Below are 22,699 nucleotides of genomic sequence, written 5' to 3' on the forward strand. Positions count from 1 at the left end.
TTTCTCCCTCCAATAAGTGTACATGTACCTCTTTAATTTGACCAGGAAGCGACATTTCAGAATGCGAAAACTAGGGCCATGCGAAAAGTGAGATCGGTACACCGGCGCCCAGTCACAGGTCTAGCTGACGGCGATGACGAGCAGTGTACACAGCTGTCATGCACATCAGGTAAACTGTTTAACGGCTACCACGTGCCGCGCTGGCATCATTCGCGAGTCTGGGAGATCACCCCCCATGCATCGCAACGGCGGCGGTACCTGTCACTTGTCTGTGTGATCAGTCGTAGTGTAAAGAAAGCTTGTTATTGCGCAATCCTTAGCGAAGAACTAGGCACAGTTAGTCATCATTTTGCATTTTGAAGTGACAGTGCAGCTCCCAGATACCTGCACTGTAGACTCTCCCCCCCCCTCCCCCCTGGGCTTTCAATGGCGCCTCAGGCATCTATCACTTAAAAAAACTGCTAAGCCCGGCAAATCGTAGTTTCAAAAGTTCACTAATGTGTGCTGCATCTTTACGGACAAAGTTATTTGCTATCTTATGTACAGGACACGAAGTCAGAGGGACGAGTGGCATTTCAGGTCACCAGGCATGGCAGCCCTGACCAAACACCGTCCAGTCAAAATCGTACAGAGGTCAGACCTATTGCCCCGAATATCCAAAGTCACTCGATCAGAGCGTCTTTGATTGGTGGTTTGTAAATCACGGTGTTGACAGTGGGAAGAAAATGCAATAAACAGCTGATCTGCCTGCAAGTTTTTCTCACAAAATCCGAGCGTACAGCGAAAGCCCCCCCCCCCCCCTTCCCCTTTTACTCATACGCGTTGTTTTTTTACCCCACCAAACTTAATGGAATCTCACAAAGTTATATTTCATTTACATGTGCATCTGTCACGGACTCCTTTTTGTGGCTGGGACTGGGATACCTTCTGTTTGATTCCATGCGGCGAGGCAAAATCGGCAACATGTGCGAACACAAGCATGTAGGCCTACAAGCCGGCGCACATCAGCAATTACTCAAACACAAACATAACTAGTGCCTGGAAAGCCAGGTGTCTTATCGATGAAAGATACAGACAGACAGACAGACAGACAGGTAGATGCACAGATAATCACACTTACAGACAAACGATAAATCTTGTCTTTCTCTGTCTCCCTAGCTCTTTTCCCCCGAAAACACGTTCTTACTGACTTCAGCACATAAAAAATCCCGGCTGCAAAAAAAACTTCTCCCGTTAACTTCAAATTACTCCAAGCTGTCGCAACTCAAAGGCTTGTCTGTGTGCGAGACGGAAATAAATGGTGGATTTTTTGGCTCGGGCCGTTGTCGGGACTGCCTGCGGTTTGCCTTGCTGTGGCATCTTTATGGAAGAGTGGCAGCTCTGGGCTGCGTTTCATTCTGCACAGCAGTGCGAAGCGATATATAGCCCACTGCAGGCTTGTTTGGGGCCCCAGAAAAGAGTTTCCATGTCTGTGGGTTGGAGCGTGTCTGAGTAAACTTACCTACCTTACCTGCCTTTTTAAAGCGGCGAAGGAGGGGGGATGGGTGTGTGTGTGTGTGTGTGTGTGTGTGTGTCAGTGTGTGTGTGTGTGTGCCAATGCGTGCGTGCCGCGTACGTGTGTGTGCCAATGCGGCGTGCTTACGTGTGTGTATGTGTTTCTGTGTGTCTGTGTCCGTGTAAGAGAGAGAAGAGAGAGAGAGAGAGAGAGAGAGAGAGAGAGAGAGAGAGAGAGAGAGAGAGAGAGGGGGGTGAGAGAGAGACTGAGAGGGGGGGTGAGAGAGAGAGAGAGAGAGAGAGAGAGAGAGAGAGAGAGAGAGTATACCTACAGCACCTGAGATGCAAAATGTAGAACTTCGTGGTGGTAGACTGGCGGATAGAAGAATGGTGTCTGATGGAACTGACAGAGGGAAGGGAAGGGAAGGAGGGGGAGGGAAGGAGGGGAGGAGGGGGGGGGGGACTCATCAGCGGCTAAAGAAGTGAGGAAGGAGGACCGACAGGTAGACGGGGTGGGGACTGACTTTCACCAGGTAGATGTCTCAACGCGGCCGTCGGTGTAGGATTAAGTTCAAGGCTATGTCGAGGAGAACCGATTGCTCTTGTGTGTGTGTGTGTGTGTGTGTGTGTGATCGACAAAATTAAACTACACTAGTGACATGCGAGAGAGAGAAAAAGAGAGAGAGACTTGAGAGATGATGATGATGATGATGATGATGATGGAACTTTATTTTTCAAGGATAGAGGTTTAAGGCGACGCCTTTTCTTACAACCGGTCCTTACTTCTAAATTGAAAATTTTTATTTATTCATTTTTATTTACGAGAATTTATATCGCGCACATATCTCACCACACAAGGCGACTCAAGGCGCATGTTACCTATTAATGAGAAACAAACTTCAATAAAAAATAAAATATAAAAAGGACCAACCTACCGACTCTTATTTATCTTTTCCCCACTTCTCCCCTCTCATATCAATACCATTAAAACAACTCATCTACTTGTTTATTACACAAGACAATACAATACGATGTAAAGATCTGAGAAACAAAGGGCGTAAACGCTCTAAATGCGCATGACATGTGCATGACGAGTAACTTGAGTGACTCGAGTAAGTGAGAGTTAACCAGAGAAAAACAAGCATTGGAACAAACAAGCAACCGTTTCATCGTCATCAATTACTCTTGTTGTACATCATGCATTTAGAGCGTTTGCCGTCCCTTTGTTTCTCAGATCTTAAAATAGCGCTCTGTCTCGTAATACCCCCGTATATTCCAGGGTGTGTAGGTTTCAGTCTGTTTGTCTGTTTGTTTTAATTGTTTATATATATATATATTTTTTTTTTTTTTTATAAAGATTACTGCGATGTACAGTTAACCGCCAGTCTCCTGCCGAAAAATTGATCCTCCTTTTCCGGTCAGTGTTGGTGTGATAGAGTCCATTCCCTGGGACAGCCTTGGGCGGTGACCGGTCACACAACCTCCTTCATTTACGCGACCTGCAGGACCTGGTCAGGTCCCTTCCTACACGCACGGCAGACACTTAACCCATACGACAAGGCGGGATGGAACTTGCATTATTGAAGAAACAATGACCACTCGGTCGTTCATCAGACACTGTTGTTGTAACCAAGTCACGTGAGGCAGAGCGTTACCGACAAGATCAAAGAAACAAAGGGAAGTAAAAACTCTAAATATGTCTAAAAAGGACAGTACGGGTGAGTCATGTGGAACCAGTCACCAAGAACCTGGCTGTATTGAAATGAACCAACGATTTTGATACTGAAATATCAAGAAGCTGAAAATAGTTTTTGTTCCTTCATCTTGATGCTTCTTATTTTCTAAGGCGCCAGTATAGAGTGGTTCGGCATAACCTCACTTGTTGTTCTTGTTTGCATTCAGAACGCTATCTTCCCCTTTGTTTTTTAGACAGAGACTGAAGTGGTAAGCTGCAACTGCCTCCTATCTCTTGTTTCCACTCTTGGTCATCCGATATGCCATCCCCACCCCTCTCACCCCCATCACGTTTTCTCTCCTCCTTTCCTCTTCGACTACCCCCCTCTCGTCTTGGAAACTCCCTCTACTCGTTCCGCTATCCACCTGACAATGAAGGAACGGCCTTGTGCTCATCGATGAAGTATTTACCCGACCAGCGCGCAAAGCCGGATGATGGTCTTGCATGTGCGGACTATGGCTTGCACTCGAGCTACCAATCAACGAACAAGGATAAGGACAGCCCAAGGATTGGACAAGGCTGCCGCGACAATGATTAAGACCGGAAATGAAGAGGAGTTAAGAAGAAATGATGAAAAAAGACAAAGACAATGGAAAAAGACGACAAAAAGAGCGGGATTACAGGAGAACGGAAGAAAAAGACGACAAAAAGAGCGGGATTACAGGAGAACGGAAGAAAAAGACGACAAAAAGAGCGGGATTACAGGAGAACGGAAGAAAAAGACGACAAAAAGAGCGGGATTACAGGAGAACGGAAGAAAAAGAAGAAGACAACGACAAAGGCCGGGAACAAAACTGAAGTGGAAAAAAACACACCAAAAAACGCAAAAACAAACAAACTTCTTCTTCTGCGTTCGTGGGCTGAAACTCCCATGTACACTCGTGTTTTTTGCACGAGTGGAATTTTACGTGTATGACCGTTTTTACCCCGCCATTTAGGCAGCCATACGCCGTTTTCGGAGGAAGCATGCGGGGTATTTTCGTGTTTCTATACGTGACCCACCGAACTCTGACATGGATTACAGGATCTTTTTCGTGCGCACTTGGTCTTGTGCTTGCGTGTACACACGGGGGTGTTCGGACACCGAGGAGAGTCTGCACACAAAGTTGACTCTGAGAAATAAATCTCTCGCCGAACGTGGGGACGAACTCACGCTGACAGCGGCCAACTGGATACAAATCCAGCGCGCTACCGACTGAGCTACATCCCCGCCCAAACAAACAAACAAAGACAACAGTAATGACAATGGTCACAAAGACACTGAAGTCAAAGAAGAAAAGAAGAAAAATACAATGACAAAAAGGCCAGAAAGAGAGTGAGAGTAATAAGAAGTGGATACAATGACAAAGAGGAAGCGGGCGACGAGAGACAAGGGCAATAAGATTGTCTGATCTCTCCCAGGTAAAAGAAAAACAGAACATACGCAATAAAAGTATAAGCCCTTTTCTGAAGGCGCCTTTCAGTGTTCAGGGCCGGATTAGGCGAAGAGGAGGGGGGGGGTTGCGAGTGGTGGCCCAGGGAGACATCCCCCCTGGCGGCAGGGGCGGATCAGTTCATTTTATGACTGGTTTTTTTCAAAAGTATATTGTGAAGATATGGGTGTGAAGGCGCGGAGCGCCGAGCCGACGGCGCAAAGCGCCTAGCTTGCTAGGGGGGTCCGGGGGCATGCCCCCCCGGAAAATTTTGAAAAAAAGGATGCAAAATGGTGCAATCTGGTGCATTCTGAGGATGATCATTACCAGTTTCAGGCAGCAGATTTTGTCACTGATTAATACCCCAAAAATTGAAACTCAATGTAAAATAAAGAAATGCATACCTCATTCAATATTTTTATTTTTTGGCTGGGGGGGGGGGGGGGGGGTCGGAAACCCTAGAAACCCCCCCCCCCCCTCGTTGTGGGGGTCAGGGGCTTTGCCCCCTGAAGCTGACGGGTAGGTCATATTCTGAGATAGGAAAATGGTCGCTCCTTGCATGAAACGGCATAAAATAAGCAATAATAAAAAAAAAATTAAATAAGTAAGGTACATGTTTAGGCTAGGGGGGGGGGGGGTTGCGCAACCCCATAACCCCCCCGGTAGTCCGGCCCTGGTGTTGAAACACATTGTACCCCTCTTTACAACACAATACCATGCTCGTTGAATGTACTGCTAGATTACGTATACCTTTACGACTGGTTTTCTTCTTCGCTGTAAAACAAGAACAGCGCAATAGTCTGACGCAATATCTCTCAATAAGGCTCCTTAAAACTCTCAGTGCGTTTATGTAACTTTGAAGACACGAGGGAAACTTTGTGCTTGCCCAAGAGTTGGCTCTTACTACTCGTCGGTGTCAGAGATTGCTCACTGAGATTGCTCACTGAGATTGCTCACTGAGTCTGTGTGAGATTTGGGTTTCATCATGGCCCATCAGTGTCAGATAAAACTCTCTGCAATGCAGACTTTGCTCTCATTATAGGATTACATACACTGACTCAACAGTGTCAGATATAACTCCGCAGCCCCTCTCTGTGATCTTGGCACAGTGACAATATGATGCATTCATACCATCTGCAAACGGACTGATAAACGTGAAAGCTCTCGCCCTAGGCTCCGCGCTGTTTACAGATGTGTTTGACAGTGTTTACGCATACTATCGTAGGAGCCTCTTCAAAGTTTAAACATTGACTCTGGATTAGTGCTGGCACTTGCGCTTGGGGGCGTCAGTGTTTAGCTCAGATGGTTGGAATGGTTCGATTATCATCATTGTCTGAGAGGGAGAGAGGTATTAGGGGAAATATAAACTGATCGAAATTATGGAGGTTTGAAAGAGTATAAAAAATATGCTGACCAAGAAAAGAAAAAAAAGAAGGAAGGTTTGAAGTGTGTGTGTTTGTGTGTGTGTGTGTGTGTGTGTGTGTGTGTGTGTGTGTGTGTTTGTGCGTTATTTGTGTGTGTACGTGTGTGTGTGTGTACGTGTGTGTGTGTGTGTGTGTGTGTGTTTACCAGAGACGGAAAGCGGGAGAGAGAGAGAGAGAGAGAGGGGGGGGGGGGGGGGGCTCACAGTTTGTTAAAATCGTTTGGAGCCAGTCACTCGGTCTAGAGGCGAAAAGTGTAGGACTGTATGTGGGGAATGGCGGATAATAAAAAGTGTGTTTTCATCTGGGTTTATTGGCCTAAAGCAATGAGAATAAATGTAGCGGGGCATGCATCTGCCGTTCGTTAGGTCCTACATTATGTTGTTGACCGAACTGGTTCGGATAAGCAGAAGGCGTGCGAGTGTGTGTGTGTGTGTGCAGTATGGATGTGGCGGACGTGTGATACAACGAATAATGTAACAAAAACGAATAATGTAACAATTGTTACATTATTCGGGGTATGACCCGGCCGGGGTTCGAACCCACGACCTCCCGCTCACTGGGCGGACGCCTTACCACTAGGCCACCGTGTTGCGGTTCGCTAGTGGTATGACACGGTGGTAAAATGACACTTGGCATGTGAAATGTCGCAAAAATGGGATGGGGGCGAAATGGGATAACGGCGAAACGGGATTGCGCCAAAATGGGAAGTGGAGCTAATGGTACATGACATGGTGGTAAAATGACACTTGGCCTGTGGAATTTCGCGAAAATGGGATGGGGGGGGGGGGGGGGGGGGGGGGGTTTGGGCTAAAGGCGAAACGGGATAGCTCCAAAATGGGATGTGGAGCTAATGGTACATGATATGGTGGTAAAATGACACTTGGCCTGTCAAACGTTTTTCATGAATTCCCTGCAGATCCGAATAATCCTTAACAAAACACAGTAGGCAAACCTATTACAGCAATATTTTGGAAATATAAATTCGGTTTCGAGCTTGTACAAAAACAATGTTCCCAGTTTAATGAAAGAAACAAGATTAAGACTGTTGCGTTGTGGTAGCCTTCGTACTACATTCCATAAATATCCCATAGTGCAGATTTAACATAGCTCGTATTGTGTTAGAGAAATAGATTTCATTGACCTTTTGTTCTATTCTTGTAACAAACAAAAATATTGGTAAAACAATAAACAGAAATTCTATCTTAAAAAAGCAAACAACAATGTATAATTATTCATTGGTATTGTACATAATTCTGAATATTTACACTCAGATAGCAATTACTCTTCTTGTGCTTGCAAAATATGTGTCGGTTTGTATCGATATGGAACTCCATTAGAAACTAGACACATTTTTAGTTACGAATAAAGGTTTAGGAACATAGAATCAAAGAAAAGAACAAATTACAGAACGAAAAAGATTGGACCTGATGTCGGAAAAAAAAACCCATCCCAAAACAAGCAAACAAAACCGCGACGACACTTATCTGAATTCCTGTCCAAAATTGTTTTTTTCCACGTGTATTTTAACAGGTTTGAAGCCCCACATGGGAAATCCGAGGCTAATAATGGCGGCCACCATGTGCTATGTCCCAAACCCTACTACAAGTCGAGAATAACACATTAAAATACACATATTAATTCGCACGCACATTACAAACATAAACATTCATTATCACAGACACATTCATGCACCTGCCTGCGAGCATATAATGCAATGCATTTCCAAAAATATGATGACATTTGTTTTTCCTCCGATAAGAGAAAAATATTTCTTATATCCGGAGTCTCCCGATAAGAAAAACCTCGAATGTAAGAAAGCAAAAATAATTTCTCCTGGACACTCTTATAAACCCTTAGTTCTTGACCTCACTGGGTGAAGGGTCATTCGCACCATTTCGCACGAATTTGTGTGCATCACAATAATTATCAGTCTAGTATTTCCTAGTACCCAATATTGACGGACTGTGTGATGATATCTTCTGCTATGGTCTGTTGAGACAGTGATATCAAAATCGAGACCGGAGGTCGAGATTTTGATATCACTGTCGAAACAGACCAATAGCAGAAGATATCATCACACAGTCAGTCAATGTTAGATATATTGCTAATTCTCTGGACATTTTGTATTTACTGTAAAGAAATTACAAAAGTATTTGTCTCAGTTTTGGCTGTTCCATATCCCTCCCTCTGATTATTATTTCTTTTTGTTCACTCTTTTCTTGTACTTTTCAGTATTTAGAAATGTCTTTTCTTTCAAAAAGTCTTTAGTCCCTTGCTCAACTAAATTCTGGGATCATTACATTTTCATATATATTTGTTTGTTTTTAAATTTGGGTGTTTTTGTTTTTGAAGTGGGGAAGCAATAAAGAGGTCGTCGATATCAAAACTGATATCGACGGAAATGTCGTCGATATCACTTTTACAATGAGCTCAGTTTTTCCCAATTGACCAATGGAAATCCACGTAACATATGCAATAGCAATATTGAAATATATTTACAGAGAAAATCTCGATAGCAATTTCAAGGAAAAGCTACATCCGCCACTAATAATGTAACAATTGTTACATTATTCGGGGGGCGGCCCCCGAATAATGTTACAATTGTTACATTATTCGTTTTTGTTACATTATTCGTTGTATCATACGTGCCTGTCTGGAGTACTTTGGGTGTTCTTACTTCGTATGTTTTATTGTTCTTATTTTTGTTTTTTAAGGTTGTTGTCATATGTCATACCCGACCTCTACGGCTGTGAAACCTGGACACTACTAGCCGAAACAGAACGAAAGATCCAAGCCTTCGAGTTCAAGTGCTTGCGCAGACTGCTGCGCATCTCATACTTGGAACACAAGACGAACGAGTACGTGCGGAACACAACAACGGCACTCGTGGGACCCCAGGAACCCCTCCTGGCAACTGTCAAACGACGCAAGCTTGTCTGGTTCGGTCACATCACCAGGCACGACTCCCTGTGCAAGACTATACTTCAGGGAACTCTGGAGGGTGGTCGTCGCCGTGGCCGACCGAGAAAGAGCTGGACAGACAATGTCAAGGAATGGACCTCGCTTCCCATGGATGAGCTGCTCACAACGGCCCAGAACAGACCCGAATGGAAGAGGACTGCTGTCTCGACGTCCCTCATGCCCCCCCCCCCCCCCCCCCCCCCCCCCCGACGGCCAGATCGGTCAAGGGAATGAAATGAAATGAATGTCATATGTTGTTTTGGTTGTTTTAAAATCAGATGAACTACAATTTTCCAGCTATTGTAATTAATTGTATGGACAATAAATGATCGTATGTCTTATGTCTTAAGTTAGCGTAATGTTAAAGTCAGGACAAACAAGAGACACACCACATAAATAATGATTCTATGCCACTTATCTTCGAATGTGATTGAGATGTTTCAAAGTTGGTCGTAGCAATGATCTTTCTTTTTATACAAAAAATAATTATTAATTTGGAATGTTAGCAGTTATCTGTTTTGGATTTGGGTGCAGCGAAGTCAAGTCCAGGCTGCGTACCTACGATTCCGAATCCGTGCTCACAATTACTGAACGTGACAACATGAAACAAACAAACAAGCAAACATACCATAATTATATTATTTATATTTCATATGAAATTTATGAAATAAAATGAATTTTGAAACGTTAGCAGTCTATCTGTTTTTAGATTTGTACACACAAACATCACAAGCAATCATGTTACTCTGCAACAGCCAGTCATTTGTACACACAAACAAACATCACAAGCAATCATGTTACTCTGCAACAGCCAGTCATTTGTACACACAAACAAACATCACAAGCAATCATGTTACTCTGCAACAGCCAGTCATTTGTACACACAAACAAACATCACAAGCAATCATGTTACTCTGCAACAGCCAGTCATTTGTACACACAAACAAACATCACAAGCAATCATGTTACTCTGCAACAGCCAGTCATTTGTACACACAAACAAACATCACAAGCAATCATGTTACTCTGCAACAGCCAGTCATTTGTACACACAAACAAACATCACAAGCAATCATGTTACTCTGCAACAGCCAGTCATTTGTCACAAACCGAAGTTCAAAGCACAGTCAGTTGCGTACCCAGAAAAAGAGAAGCTTTACGCCCAGAAAAACGCAGCATCAAAACACAGCCATCAAAGTTATTTTTGCTGGCACTGATATTATACCGTCCCGTGGGACTCCAGCATTGGAGATAAAGCGCTCTAGCGGATCTGGCCAAGGCCTGTATGATCTATGATCGTAAAGTGTTGGTCTCATCGCCACAAAGAGATTGATCATGTCGGGGCCAGACCAAATCGAAGCGAGCGAGTGCATGTTGTGTTTGTTGCACAGATTATCCCCACCTGACAAGGCCTGCTGAGATTCATAATTATTTTCTTTGTGAGAGAGAGAAAGAGAGAGAGAGAGTGTGTGTGTGTGTGTGTGTGTGTGTGTGTGTGTGTGTGTGTTCGCGCGAGCGCGTGTTTGTGTCACAGTGTGTGTGTGTGTGTGTGTGTGTGTGTGTGTGTGTGTGTGTGTGTGTGTGTGTGTGTGTGAGAGTTAGTCAGTGTGTGAGATAGACTGAGGGAGAGAGAGAGAGAGAGAGAAAGAGATGGAGAGAGTGAGAGTGTGTGTGTGTGTGTGTGTGTGTGTGTGTGTGTGTGTGTGTGTGTGTGTGTGTGTGTGTGTTTCATGCAAAGATCGGTGCAGTGTAGTCATGCGTCAAACAGGAAACGCAATTCCCTGTTGTCTAGTGACCATACGTAACACCGACATTGATTAAACACAGCACACGAAACGAAAAGCGGTTAGAGCTGTTGTCCTCTGAGAGAGCAGTGTGTACACAACAGTGTGTATACAGTGTGTATATTGCTACAATACCCGGCACAATTTCATTTGTGTGAACTGAAAAAGCACGTCTGAGTGCAGGATCATAAGCCGATGAAAGCCCCCCCCCCCCCCCCCCCCCCACCCCCTCCCCATCATAGTTCCGCACCAGAACGTGTTTGTGAGAGTACTAATGCTTCGAACATTCACGAGTCCGCGATCTATGATCTCACAACACAATTACAAAACTTGTTTACAATCTTTCTGCCTTGAAATACATCTATCTCTGCCCGTCACAGTCATTTCGTCGTTCAAGTCGTACGAATTTTGGGCTCATAAATCTGTTTGACTTAGTCTGTCAGCGTTTAGGTCTGTACATCGAACGTGTTGCTTCAACGGGTTTTTTTCTTCTTATTACCAGCGTATACTTCACTTTGCTGCGCCATTTGTCAAACCTCGCTCAAGTTAAATTTGGTCTTGGTAAGAGAGAGGGAGGGGGGTTGCGAAAGATTCGGAAAAGAGAAGCAAATCAGTAAGGTTCTGGATGTGCAAAAACACACACTTCCCACACATACTTGTTGACTTTTGATGGTCCTTGGCAATTGTCCGCGCCCATCAAGATAGCTGGTGCAGTAAAATACTCAACTCGTATACAGAACAACTTATAATGCCTTTATGACCTGGTACTCGTCTCTACTACTGACACAAGACTCAGTTTGCGCACGACAACAAAACACTGAAGCTATGCACCAATCTGCATCCTATTCAATCCGCACTGCAGTGATGACATTTGTGTATTACTGTCAGTTATGCGCCAAGGCCGGCCGCGCTGCGCCAAACTGCAGAACTGACATCATAGGCTGTGATGCAATATGAGGAAAAAAAACACCATCACTGCGCACGGCCTTCCTACCGACTGGGATAAAAAGCTGGCAACCCAAACAATGAATCACAAGTGTGGCCCTCCATGCACCCTCAGCATTCTCCAGTCTGGTAGGGATCACAACTCGGGCCCCTGTTCTCACACGTAGTGGCATTACGCTACAGACTCCAGTGACGTGCAAGCCGCGCGAAACGGTCGCTGTGTATTGCATCGCACGTGCAGCGTCTTGGCGCGGCAAGACCTTGTTCCGTTGACTTGATGTACAGGTATTCCTGTGTCGGTAAACACGGCAACGGGCTTGTTTGGTCTGCCGCACCGACTACTCCTGTCTTGTCTGCTCATCACTCCTCTTTGGCTTTGGCTTTTCTCAGTTCCGCTTCAGCTTATTTCTCAATGTGCAAGCTCGAAATTAATATAGAGAAAGTTGTTGTAAGTGTTCGCGTCATTATGAGTTACTGACCTTGACTCTGAGACGTAAAATCTAGAAAGAGACTGTTCCGCTTTATCATTTTTTGGACCCTGATGTTTCAGCACGGTCACCCTCAATAAGAGACGCTTGACTGATTAGCAGAACCGAAATGCTGCTTTGCGATCTGGATTCCGAGAGAAGTTTAAATTTTTAATAGCCTTCAAGTGATGTGGATGTGTTGTAGCTGATTGGTTGAAAGGCGGAATACCCAGTACCATCGTATGTCCGTTGAGGTCAGGGTGCTGGGAAGTGGGAAGGGTCAGTGTGTTTGACCACGTGAAGGGGGTGGGGGTGGGGGGGGGGGGGGGGGGGCGAGAGAGCCCGGAAGAGACAGACACAGAAGAGGCTAATATCAATTTTTTAGTATTCGAGTTTCCACAGACTCAGTGACGCCCGTTTTCTGTCACGAAGCGCTGTTTGCACTGTACATGTAGTTAGACCCTCAGAGTTCAGTCACTGCACTAAACTATTCGCCACTGTCACACACCGGGCAAGACAATGCGCGACATGCTACAAAGGTATGCACGACATGCTACACAGGTATGTACGACATGCTACACAGGTATGTACGACATGCTACAAAGGTATGCACGACACGCTACAAAGATATGCACGACATGCTACAAAGGCATGTACGGCATGCTACAAAGGTATTACGACATGCTACAAAGGTATGCACGACACGCTACAAAGATATGCACGACATGCTACAAAGGCATGTACGGCATGCTACAAAGGTATGTACGGCATGCTACAAAGGTATGCACGACACGCTACAAAGGTATGGACGACATGTAACAAAGGCATGTACGACATGCTACAAAGGTATGCACGACATGCTACAAAGGTATGGACGACATGCTACAAAGGCATGTACGACATGCTACAAAGGTATGCACGACACGCTACAAAGGTATGCACGACACGCTACAAAGGTATGGACGACATGCTACAAAGGTATGGACGACATGCTACAAAGGCATGTACGACATGCTACAAAGGTATGGACGACATGCTACAAAGGCATGTACGATATGCTACAAAGGTATGGACGACATGCTACAAAGGCATGTACGGCATGCTACAAAGGTATGCACGACACGCTACAAAGGTATGGACGACATGTAACAAAGGTATGCACGACACGCTACAAAGGTATGCACGACATGCTACAAAGGCATGTACGGCATGCTACAAAGGTATTACGACATGCTACAAAGGTATGCACGACACGCTACAAAGGTATGGACGACATGTAACAAAGGTATGCACGACACGCTACAAAGGTATGCACGACATGCTACAAAGGCATGTACGGCATGCTACAAAGGCATGTACGGCATGCTACAAAGGTATTACGACATGCTACAAAGGTATGCACGACACGCTACAAAGGTATGTACGACATGCTACAAAGGCATGTACGACATGCTACAAAGGTATGTCCATGCCAGTGCTACATGCAGGAACAAATTGCCAGAGCGACATGAAGCAGGAATATAACATAACGACCGACGGTGCTCTCAGGGGAGTAGCCTGAAAGGCAGGCTTCAAGCGGTTCTGATCCGTAGCCGGTGTAATGACGGTCAGTGTATGGTACATGTACAACTTTGATGATGATCGGCGGCGGCATGCTTCTTACCGAGATACGGCGGAGCTCCCTTTCAGACCATCAGTTTAAGACTTCCTCTCTTTTCACACCGTGCTTTAAGTTCACATGTTCTGTTCATAAACTGTGTCAAGTTACCTCCATTTAAAGATTCCCTCTATTTTAAGACCTGATTTTCTCAGATTTGTGGAGGTCTTAACTGAAAGGGGGGTTCCACTGTATAGCTGTCATCCCCTGAGAGCGCCGTCAGTCGTCCACTGTAGCTGTCATCCCCTGAGAGCGCCGTCAGTCGTCCACTGTAGTTGTCATCCCCTGAGAGCGCCGTCAGTCGTCCACTGTAGTTGTCATCCCCTGAGAGCGCCGTCAGTCGTCCACTGTAGTTGTCATCCCCTGAGAGCGCCGTCAGTCGTCCACTGTAGTTGTCATCCCCTGAGAGCGCCGTCAGTCGTCCACTGTAGTTGTCATCCCCTGAGAGCGCCGTCAGTCGTCCACTGTAGTTGTCATCCCCTGAGAGCGCCGTCAGTCGTCCACTGTAGTTGTCATCCCCTGAGAGCGCCGTCAGTCGTCCACTGTAGTTGTCATCCCCCGAGAGCGCCGTCAGTCGTCCACTGTAGTTGTCATCCCCCGAGAGCGCCGTCAGTCGTCCACTGTAGTTGTCATCCCCTGAGAGCGCCGTCAGTCGTCCACTGTAGTTGTCATCCCCTGAGAGCGCCGTCAGTCGTCCACTGTAGTTGTCATCCCCTGAGAGCGCCGTCAGTCGTCAACTGTAGTTGTCATCCCCTGAGAGCGCCGTCAGTCGTCCACTGTAGTTGTCATCCCCTGAGAGCGCCGTCAGTCGTCCACTGTAGTTGTCATCCCCTGAAAGCGCCGTCAGTCGTCCACTGTAGTTGTCATCCCCTGAAAGCGCCGTCAGTCGTCCACTGTAGTTGTCATCCCATGAGAGCGCCGTCAGTCGTCCACTGTAGTTGTCATCCCCTGAGAGCGCCGTCAGTCGTCCACTGTAGTTGTCATCCCCTGAGAGCGCCGTCAGTCGTCCACTGTAGCTGTCATCCCCTGAGAGCGCCCTCAGTCGTCCACTGTAGCTGTCATCCCCTGAGAGCGCCGTCAGTCGTTATGTTACATTCCTGCTTCATGTCGCTCTGGCGATTTGTTAGAGGTAAGTCTACTCAGTACTTATAAAAACATAGTCATGATGAAAGTGGTCTGAGAGCTTGTGTCAGCACGTGTTTCAGTCACAGTCACTAAATCGATACTGTCATACACACGATATGTCAGCCATCACCAGTGACTGTTGCCGGCGGGGTTTGAGTCCGATACCATTTCATGATCCGTTTTTAATGGTGACGACTGTTACTTTGAGCCCGATGATACCATCACACGGCGATCCATTTTTAATCTACGAAAAGTCGGCCTGTTGCCATAGATCATCGTTCGGCTGACTTAAAACTGTGAACGGGTCGTGTCTGTCCATCAGACATTTTGTGTTTATTCTTGTGGGTGGTGGAACCGCGTGAGGCATCGATCTCTGCTCTTCATCATCTGTACTATAACATGCTGACTGAAACTTCCAATACAGTCAAACCTCCAACTACCGACTTTGAAAATTTCCAGCAAAATCGGTCGCAAAAAGGAGGGGTCTCTATTGGGATTTTTTATTTTTTGTATGACTGTGTACATTTAGTTACCTTCTTAAAACCTAATGTATTTTAACTGCTCTCGGTACCTATCAAACTGACACGATCATCGGATCACATGACCACGCATGACTGATCATTTGACAAGTTATAATAGCGCAGCCTCCTCCCGTCTCTCCTCCAACACCTTTAGTGGACTTACTCGTTTTTATTCTGATAAATCACCTCCTCACTCATTCCTCCAACACCTTTAGTGGACTTACTCGTTTTTATTCTGATAAATCACCTCCTCACTCATTCCTCCAACACCTTTAGTGGACTTACTCGTTTTTATTCTGATAAATCACCTCCTCACTCATTCCTCCAAGGCTGGCTAAAATGAGCACAAGGTTGCCTCTAAAAAGTTCAGTAAATTGACGTCAATGAGAAGTACGCAATTCTCAACATAGACTATAGCATATCAATGTTTGGAACGGAGATTGTATCAGTTTGAGCGCGGACAGAAGAGCAAGAGGGGGTCTGAAAGATTAAAGCAATGCACAATCCTCCACACAAACATTGAGCGACGAAAGCCAGAGAGTTAAAGTGACAAGCGATCTCCTGTTCAAACATTTGCTGAGAGACGGAGACCACAACAGGCACTGACTGATGGATAGATGGGTCGATGCCTTTGCTAGGTGACCGCTGTTGCTTGCTTCCTGTCTGCTCTGGCACGACTCAAATCAACCACCGTGCTTCAGCCGAGGAGAACGTCAGCTATGGACTCGTGACGTGGGCAGAATGTGAAAAAATAGCATTAATTTTAGACTTACCAACCAGGGTAAAAACTGTTAGGAAATGAGATGTATTTTGTGTTTTAAAGCGCCTGACATTGCGAGGCAATGTTCCTTGTTTTATAAGGACAGTAACATCTTTTGAGTCTTGAGTCTTCAAAAAGTACGAAGAAAAAAATGTTCTCTCAACCCCTTATACTCTCGCACAGCCTGAGTGGCTGTACCTTCGCCTAGACGATTAAAGTACCCCCCCCCTCCCCCTCCAGAGTCCCCTCTCACACTTCCTTCGACGTCATAAATAGGAGCGAGCTTCACCTGTCGTTTTGAAAGTACTGAAACACGTTTGACCGCGCCCTACGGTCAGATGGACATGTAAAACGCACACACGCTCGCACACACGCACACACACACACACACACACACACACACACACACACACACACACACACACACATATATATATATATATATATATATAAAACACACGCACACGCGCCCTTACATTCAGACAAAATCCACATCCCGAGTTAATGACACAGCATTTCACAGGTTTTTAGGAGGACGAAAACTCAATTTCAACATACCCAGTGTAAGAAATCGTTAATATTATGAGTCATTCTTTGTAGTCTGTCGTAGAAACGTATCTGAACACAAGAGGAAGAGATGTATTTCTTTTGAATATTCACATGGATTTTTGTAGGGTTGAGCCTCCTTTACGGTAGTGCATGCTTGTGAATGTGATCATTGCCATGTATGGTGACGATTTGAACTGTCGCGGACAGTTTGGGGAACAGACAGACACAGACAGACGCATGTAGTCCTAACCCGGAGCCTACCAGAAAGACCGCCCAGATTGTTTTATGGTGGGGCACACACGCGTGACAGCCAGTCTATTAAAAGTACATTGTGGGTCACTTGCTTTTCAGCGTTCAATGGTGAATAAAGTGTGTAGCCACTGATGCATGACTACTCTTTCATTGCTCCGGATGACTGTACACAAGTAGGCTCTTTATACTTCGTTTTCGTAACAGGGGTGGGGTTTGTAAGTCTTTCTCTGTTCTATTCTTCACTTTGATCGAACTGTTATTCTGGAACTACTCTCTCTACTAAATCAGATGATCATCTTCCCATTACCCAGGTGAATATGAATTTTAATGCATTACTGAGTCTTACCCGGCGGTAGTTTAAGATGCAATACCCTAACCCCTCCCCCCCCCCTTCAGCCAGTATAACAGTGACATCAAATTCATTGTGTTTTGTTCGAAACTATCGCTTTCGTGAGTATATATATTTCTCAGTTTCTTTGTTCGCTTGTTTTGGTATCGTTTTTGATTGATGTGTGTTTTTGGAGGGGGGGAGGGGTGTGTGTTCCTAAATGACTGTCTTTGTTCGTGTCAACTGTTCTGTGTATGTGTGCATACATTTCTCTCCCTCTCCTTCTGTTCAGTTTGTGTGTGTTTGTGTGTGTGTGCGCGCGTGTCACCAGTGCGTGCGTGACAGTGTGTGTGTAGGCGGTGTGTGAGAGGTAAAGAGAGAGAGAGAGAGAGAGAGAGAGAGAGAGAGAGAGAGAGAGAGAGAGAGAGAGATGTGTGTGCGTGCGTATGTGAGTGCGTGAGCGGGTGTGTTTGTGCTTATCATAGTTGCATGCATAGTGGTGTGTGCCATTGACCACGTCTGATACCGAGGAAAGCAGAGTAGCACACAGTGCGTATAAACAAGAAGCCCAGCGCCTACCTCCCAGGGGTGCTTGTGGTGGTTGAAGCTGTCGTCAGTCATGCGGGGCAGTATTTTGTCCCGGGGTCGAATCTTTTCCGACCGTCGTCGGTCTCGAGCTAAATCTCCCCTGAATGTTACCGTCGCCATTGTTTTGTATTTGAGGATTGATTGCTATCACCGATTTGAGACACAACAAATTACACCTCACTCCTCATAGTTTGTGAAATATCCACTTGTTTCGGTTTCACTGCACGCGAATAGTTTGGCCAGTCAGCCCGCTCAACATACCCAGTCGCTCAATGGAGTTTCTTTCGCCTTTTCCCAATTGCCTGTCCGACAGAAGGACCCCTTTTCTATATTTCTCTTTGATTTTAGCGTTTTCTATTAGCGTGCAGACCGCACAAAGTAAAGTGAACGTTTCGTAGGGTCAGCTAACTTCGATCCAGAAGTCAGTGCTCGCTGCGCGCGCTGGCTGCTTCGCGCGGCGTCCTGGGTTACCGTCTCTTTCCGGCTGGTGAAGTCACGTGACTTCCTGTTTAGCCGCAACTCGTCGTCTGCTCGCCTGCGGTCTCTTATTTTTGATACAGTTTCTTCTATTTCATCTCTGCTCATACGAACGATCTGTTGTTCTTCATTTGTGTCGCATTAGTTATTTTGTCATTCTATGTTTGTGTGTTTATTGTGCTCTGAATGACGCCCAACGTTTCTCTCAAACACACTCTCATAACCGACCAGAACACCACAACAATTTATTGTTTTTCTTCCTGTTGCACAGATCTGTTTTAACGTCATCCATATGTATGTTTTTTTCCCCTTCGTTTTTTCTTGCTACATCAAATTGCTTCGTTTTGTATGCGAAGTAGTGAACTTTGGTCTTATCACCATAAATAATGTGATGGTGCATGCACACACTACAAACTGATTTGGTTGTGATTTATGAAGCAAAAGTATGCAGAAATGTTTGGTTTGGTTCATTGTTTGTTTATGTATGCATTTAAGGGAAAGGGAATTTTCAGCAATGCCTTAATTAACGTTGTCACAGGTGAGACATACAGATGAACACCTGTGGACACACTTGGTCGTTGCTCTGTTTGAGGACAACATGCATAATGAAAAAAAAAAGAATTGTAGGGAAGTGTAACGTTTAATTATTGACCCAAAAAAGAAATTTACGGTCAATGTAACGTTTTGCTTTGTCAATAATAAAACGTTCCAATAACCTACAATTCTTGTCTTTGTCAATAATAAAACGTTCCAATAACCTACAATTCTTGTCTTTGTCAATAATAAAACGTTCCAATAACCTACAATTCTTGTCTTTGTCAATAATAAAACGTTCCAATAACCTACAATTCTTGTCTTTGTCAACAATGAAACGTTCCAATAACCTACACTTCTTGTCTTTGTCAATAATAAAACGTTCCAATAACCTACAATTCTTGTCTTTGTCAATAATAAAACGTTCCAATAACCTACAATTCTTGTCTTTGTCAATAATAAAACGTTCCAATAACCTACAATTCTTGTCTGTCAATAATAAAACGTTCCAATAACCTACAATTCTTGTCTTTGTCAATAATAAAACGTTCCAATAACCTACAATTCTTGTCTGTCAATAATAAAACGTTCCAATAACCTACAATTCTTGTCTTTGTCAATAATAAAACATTCCAATAACCTACAATTCTTGTCTTTGTCAATAAAACGTTCACTTCCAATAACCTTCAATTCTTGTCTTTTAAAAATTCTGAATTTTAGCAGTCTGTTTTTGGATTTTTGATAGCATGCATAGCTAGGAAAACGAGTAGATGTTGTCGACCAATAGAACCGTCTACATTCATCAGTAATCTAGTTCATGCATCATATAGTTTCATGTATCAGTCTTGTTCTCAGCGCTTGGTCTTCAGTCACTGACCACTTTTTTTTTTTATTGGTCTGACCCCTGCTAATTTTGACATACAGGAGGCTGACAGAACAATTCCATTTTTTAAACAAGACATTTGAACCCATACATATTTTCAATCCAGGTGAAACTGACCAAAAGTCCAGAGTCTGGAAAAAACAGTAAGGTAGTAACGATTACGGTTTAACCATATTCGGAAATAACTTTTGCTGCGAAAAAAAAGGGCAAACAAACCCTCGTGACAATATTGGCCAATCACTAGTGAACTGCGTTCGGCTACACGTTGTCGCGAGAACGTGTAAGACACGCAACTCAATAGCGATTGGCCTATTTTGTCACGCAGGTTTGTTTGTCCTCTTTCTTTCTGCAGCTTAAGTTATTTCCGGAATTTGTCTGTTGTCAACTCGTCTTGGGAAAATGATAATTATTTTTGTCCGGAATGCAAGTGGTCTTTTTCTTAGTTGCATCAGAGAGCGTCGAGTACACATACAGTCTCTTGTTGCATGTTACTGTAAGCAGCCTATCACACACTCTTCCTGCAACTCGTACACGCACACAGAAGAGAAAATACACATGAACCAAATGACATTTTCAAGAATCAATGTGTATTATGACATAATGAGATCCATGATACATGACCAAAATGTATGAGAACAGAGAAAATAACATTCAATGTAAGTGATGGAAAGGTGAAGTTAGAAATAAAATTTACATCTTTATTAAGAAATTTTCAGATGAAAACTGACCAATTAGTTTCAATTACAAAAAAAAAAAAAAAAAAAAAATCCTGAAAAGAGAACGTAAATGAAGGGTAAACAAATCAATTGAGGAACAGAAAAAATTGTGATCTGATGCAAGAAAACAAGAGCCAGTGCAGGCATGTAACTTTTCTGCTAGTCCAACAGGATTGACAGACAAGGGGGAAAAGGAAAAAGGTGTGGTACATGTTGCCATGGAGACTACATGCACACAGTCAAAACAGATGAATCAAGTGCAATGACTGATGAATGGTTTGCCCAGCAAACCACTGTAGCACGACGTGCTGTTTCCCAGAAACCAGTGGTCTGTTGGGACTGACGTTTCTTCTTCCTCTCGCTCTCCGTTCCGTGTTGCTCCTGCATCACTCATTTCAGCCCTCTCTTAATTCCTACCACAGCGGTTTGGCCCAGTGGGCATCCGACACATCAGCTTCCACCACAAACACACAATACACATCCAGAAGAAAACTCTTGAAGAGAATGCATGGGGCCAAAAATGCTACTGACGAGAGTGAAAGAGCCGAAAGTCCATTTTGATACTCAGCCTCAGGCAGATGCTGTCACACAAGTTTAGACAGGTTCCGAAAGAGAAGGAAAGTCCTCCGTGATAGATTCCAAGACCCTAAAATGTCACAATGTTGCAACTGCGCTCTGAAAAAGCCAGATGAAAATGGGTGTATCAAAGTGGAATGCTTGGTCGTTTTCATCTGATATGTCTGATCACTGGTGTGCAGTAGTCAGGAGGCAAGCATTAGCCACAACTAGCAACTTAAAAATTCACTCACATAATTCAGTTTGTTTCTCCTTTCATGACTTTTATTCAGTGGCATTTTCCCCCTAATTTTTTTGTTTGTTTTGTTGCCCTCAACTTTTTTCTCATTTTGCAGCCGAGCTTGGACGACCAGAACTAGGAGAGGATTTAGAAGTGTAAAATCATTTGTGCTTTCACTAGGACGGTGAACAAACACTTTAGTCCTAGGGAGTCCACAAGCTTCTAACCTAAAAGTGGACAAAAATAACATGCCCACTGCATCTAACTAGTTGAAGAGAGTAAAAGGAAACCTCCATTACTAAATAAGTGTCTAAGCTGAGACAAAAAGGAAACCACAAGACCAGTTGTAAGAAAAAACGCCGGAGTTCTTGATTTCCAACTTGCAGAAACACAATATATGTTTAAAACTGTACAGCATCTGGCTTGCGGGGCCCGGACAGGCTCATGCGTGCAATTCTTTTTATATCCAACCACACGCTTGCCGCTCGGTCAATCCATGCATACATGTATGCTGTACACATTGAGCCCAACAGGTAACAAAGAATAGACTGATGTACAGAATGAAGAAACTGTCCACTTTCACCAGATGTCACTGCCGCCAGTTACTTCGAGGTCATCATTGTCACGAACTCTGCAACATACAAAACCACAAATGAAACTGACTGTCTACCACAACCTCTAATTGCTTTTGTCATCGATGATAAATAAAGAATGTAGGGATGATGACGCCGATGATGCAGAATGATTTTTTGGTTTACCCCTTCTTGTCTCAGTTGCTTCCCTTTATATTTCTGCCTACTGTAAAGTTATGAAGCTTACTGAATTCACACATACATTCAACTATTTGTAAGCTTATACATATTACGGTTGCCCTCATTTGCAGTTACATTGTATGAGAGGATCATTTTACGTGCCACGTTGAAACAAGAATATGCAGGGGTAGGGGTGGTATGTGCATATGCACACATCTTGTTAGTTGACAAGACAGCAAAATCAAAAAGATTTCTGATTCACTGATCTGTGTCACACATTTAGAGTTGTCTTTAACTGGCTTGATAAAGTGACGTTTGGGTTAAAAGGCATACCAATGTCATATATATCATTTGTACAGTACACAATTATCCGTATCACTGATAAATAAAAGCTTCCTGGCAGTTCAAGAGTTCCACAGGGTCAGAGTGACAAGACTTTTTGAGTGTGAAGTCCTCTTTGGACCAACTGGCCAATATTAGGATCGTTTTATATGCGTTGATATGCCATGCCAACCCCCTTCCTGAATGTTTATGTACAA

General features: G+C 44.2%; 2 protein-coding genes across 5 annotated transcripts in view; both read right to left on the reverse strand.

Moving 5' to 3' along the window:
• LOC138953851 (protein STPG4-like) overlaps positions 1–18,470 on the reverse strand; it is a 42,975-nt gene extending 24,505 nt beyond the window's left edge. Inside the window, exon 1 of one of the 2 annotated variants that reach the window (XM_070325812.1) lies at positions 17,994–18,470. In XM_070325812.1, coding sequence (XP_070181913.1) covers positions 17,994–18,122 — 129 coding nt within the window. In that variant the 5' untranslated portion in view covers positions 18,123–18,470. The remainder of the gene's footprint in view (positions 1–17,993) is intronic. The other variant, XM_070325811.1, reaches the window with a different exon arrangement.
• Positions 18,471–20,463: 1,993 nt separating this feature from the next.
• Positions 20,464–22,699, reverse strand: part of LOC138952988 (calmodulin) — a 130,553-nt gene continuing 128,317 nt past the window's right edge. For all 3 annotated transcript variants that reach the window (XM_070324756.1, XM_070324755.1, XM_070324757.1), the window contains one exon: positions 20,464–22,039. In XM_070324756.1, the coding sequence (XP_070180857.1) occupies positions 22,011–22,039 (29 nt within the window). In that variant the 3' untranslated portion in view covers positions 20,464–22,010. The remainder of the gene's footprint in view (positions 22,040–22,699) is intronic.

This window comes from Littorina saxatilis, linkage group LG17 (assembly GCF_037325665.1).
Source record: "Littorina saxatilis isolate snail1 linkage group LG17, US_GU_Lsax_2.0, whole genome shotgun sequence".
NCBI classification, from domain to species: domain Eukaryota; kingdom Metazoa; phylum Mollusca; class Gastropoda; order Littorinimorpha; family Littorinidae; genus Littorina; species Littorina saxatilis.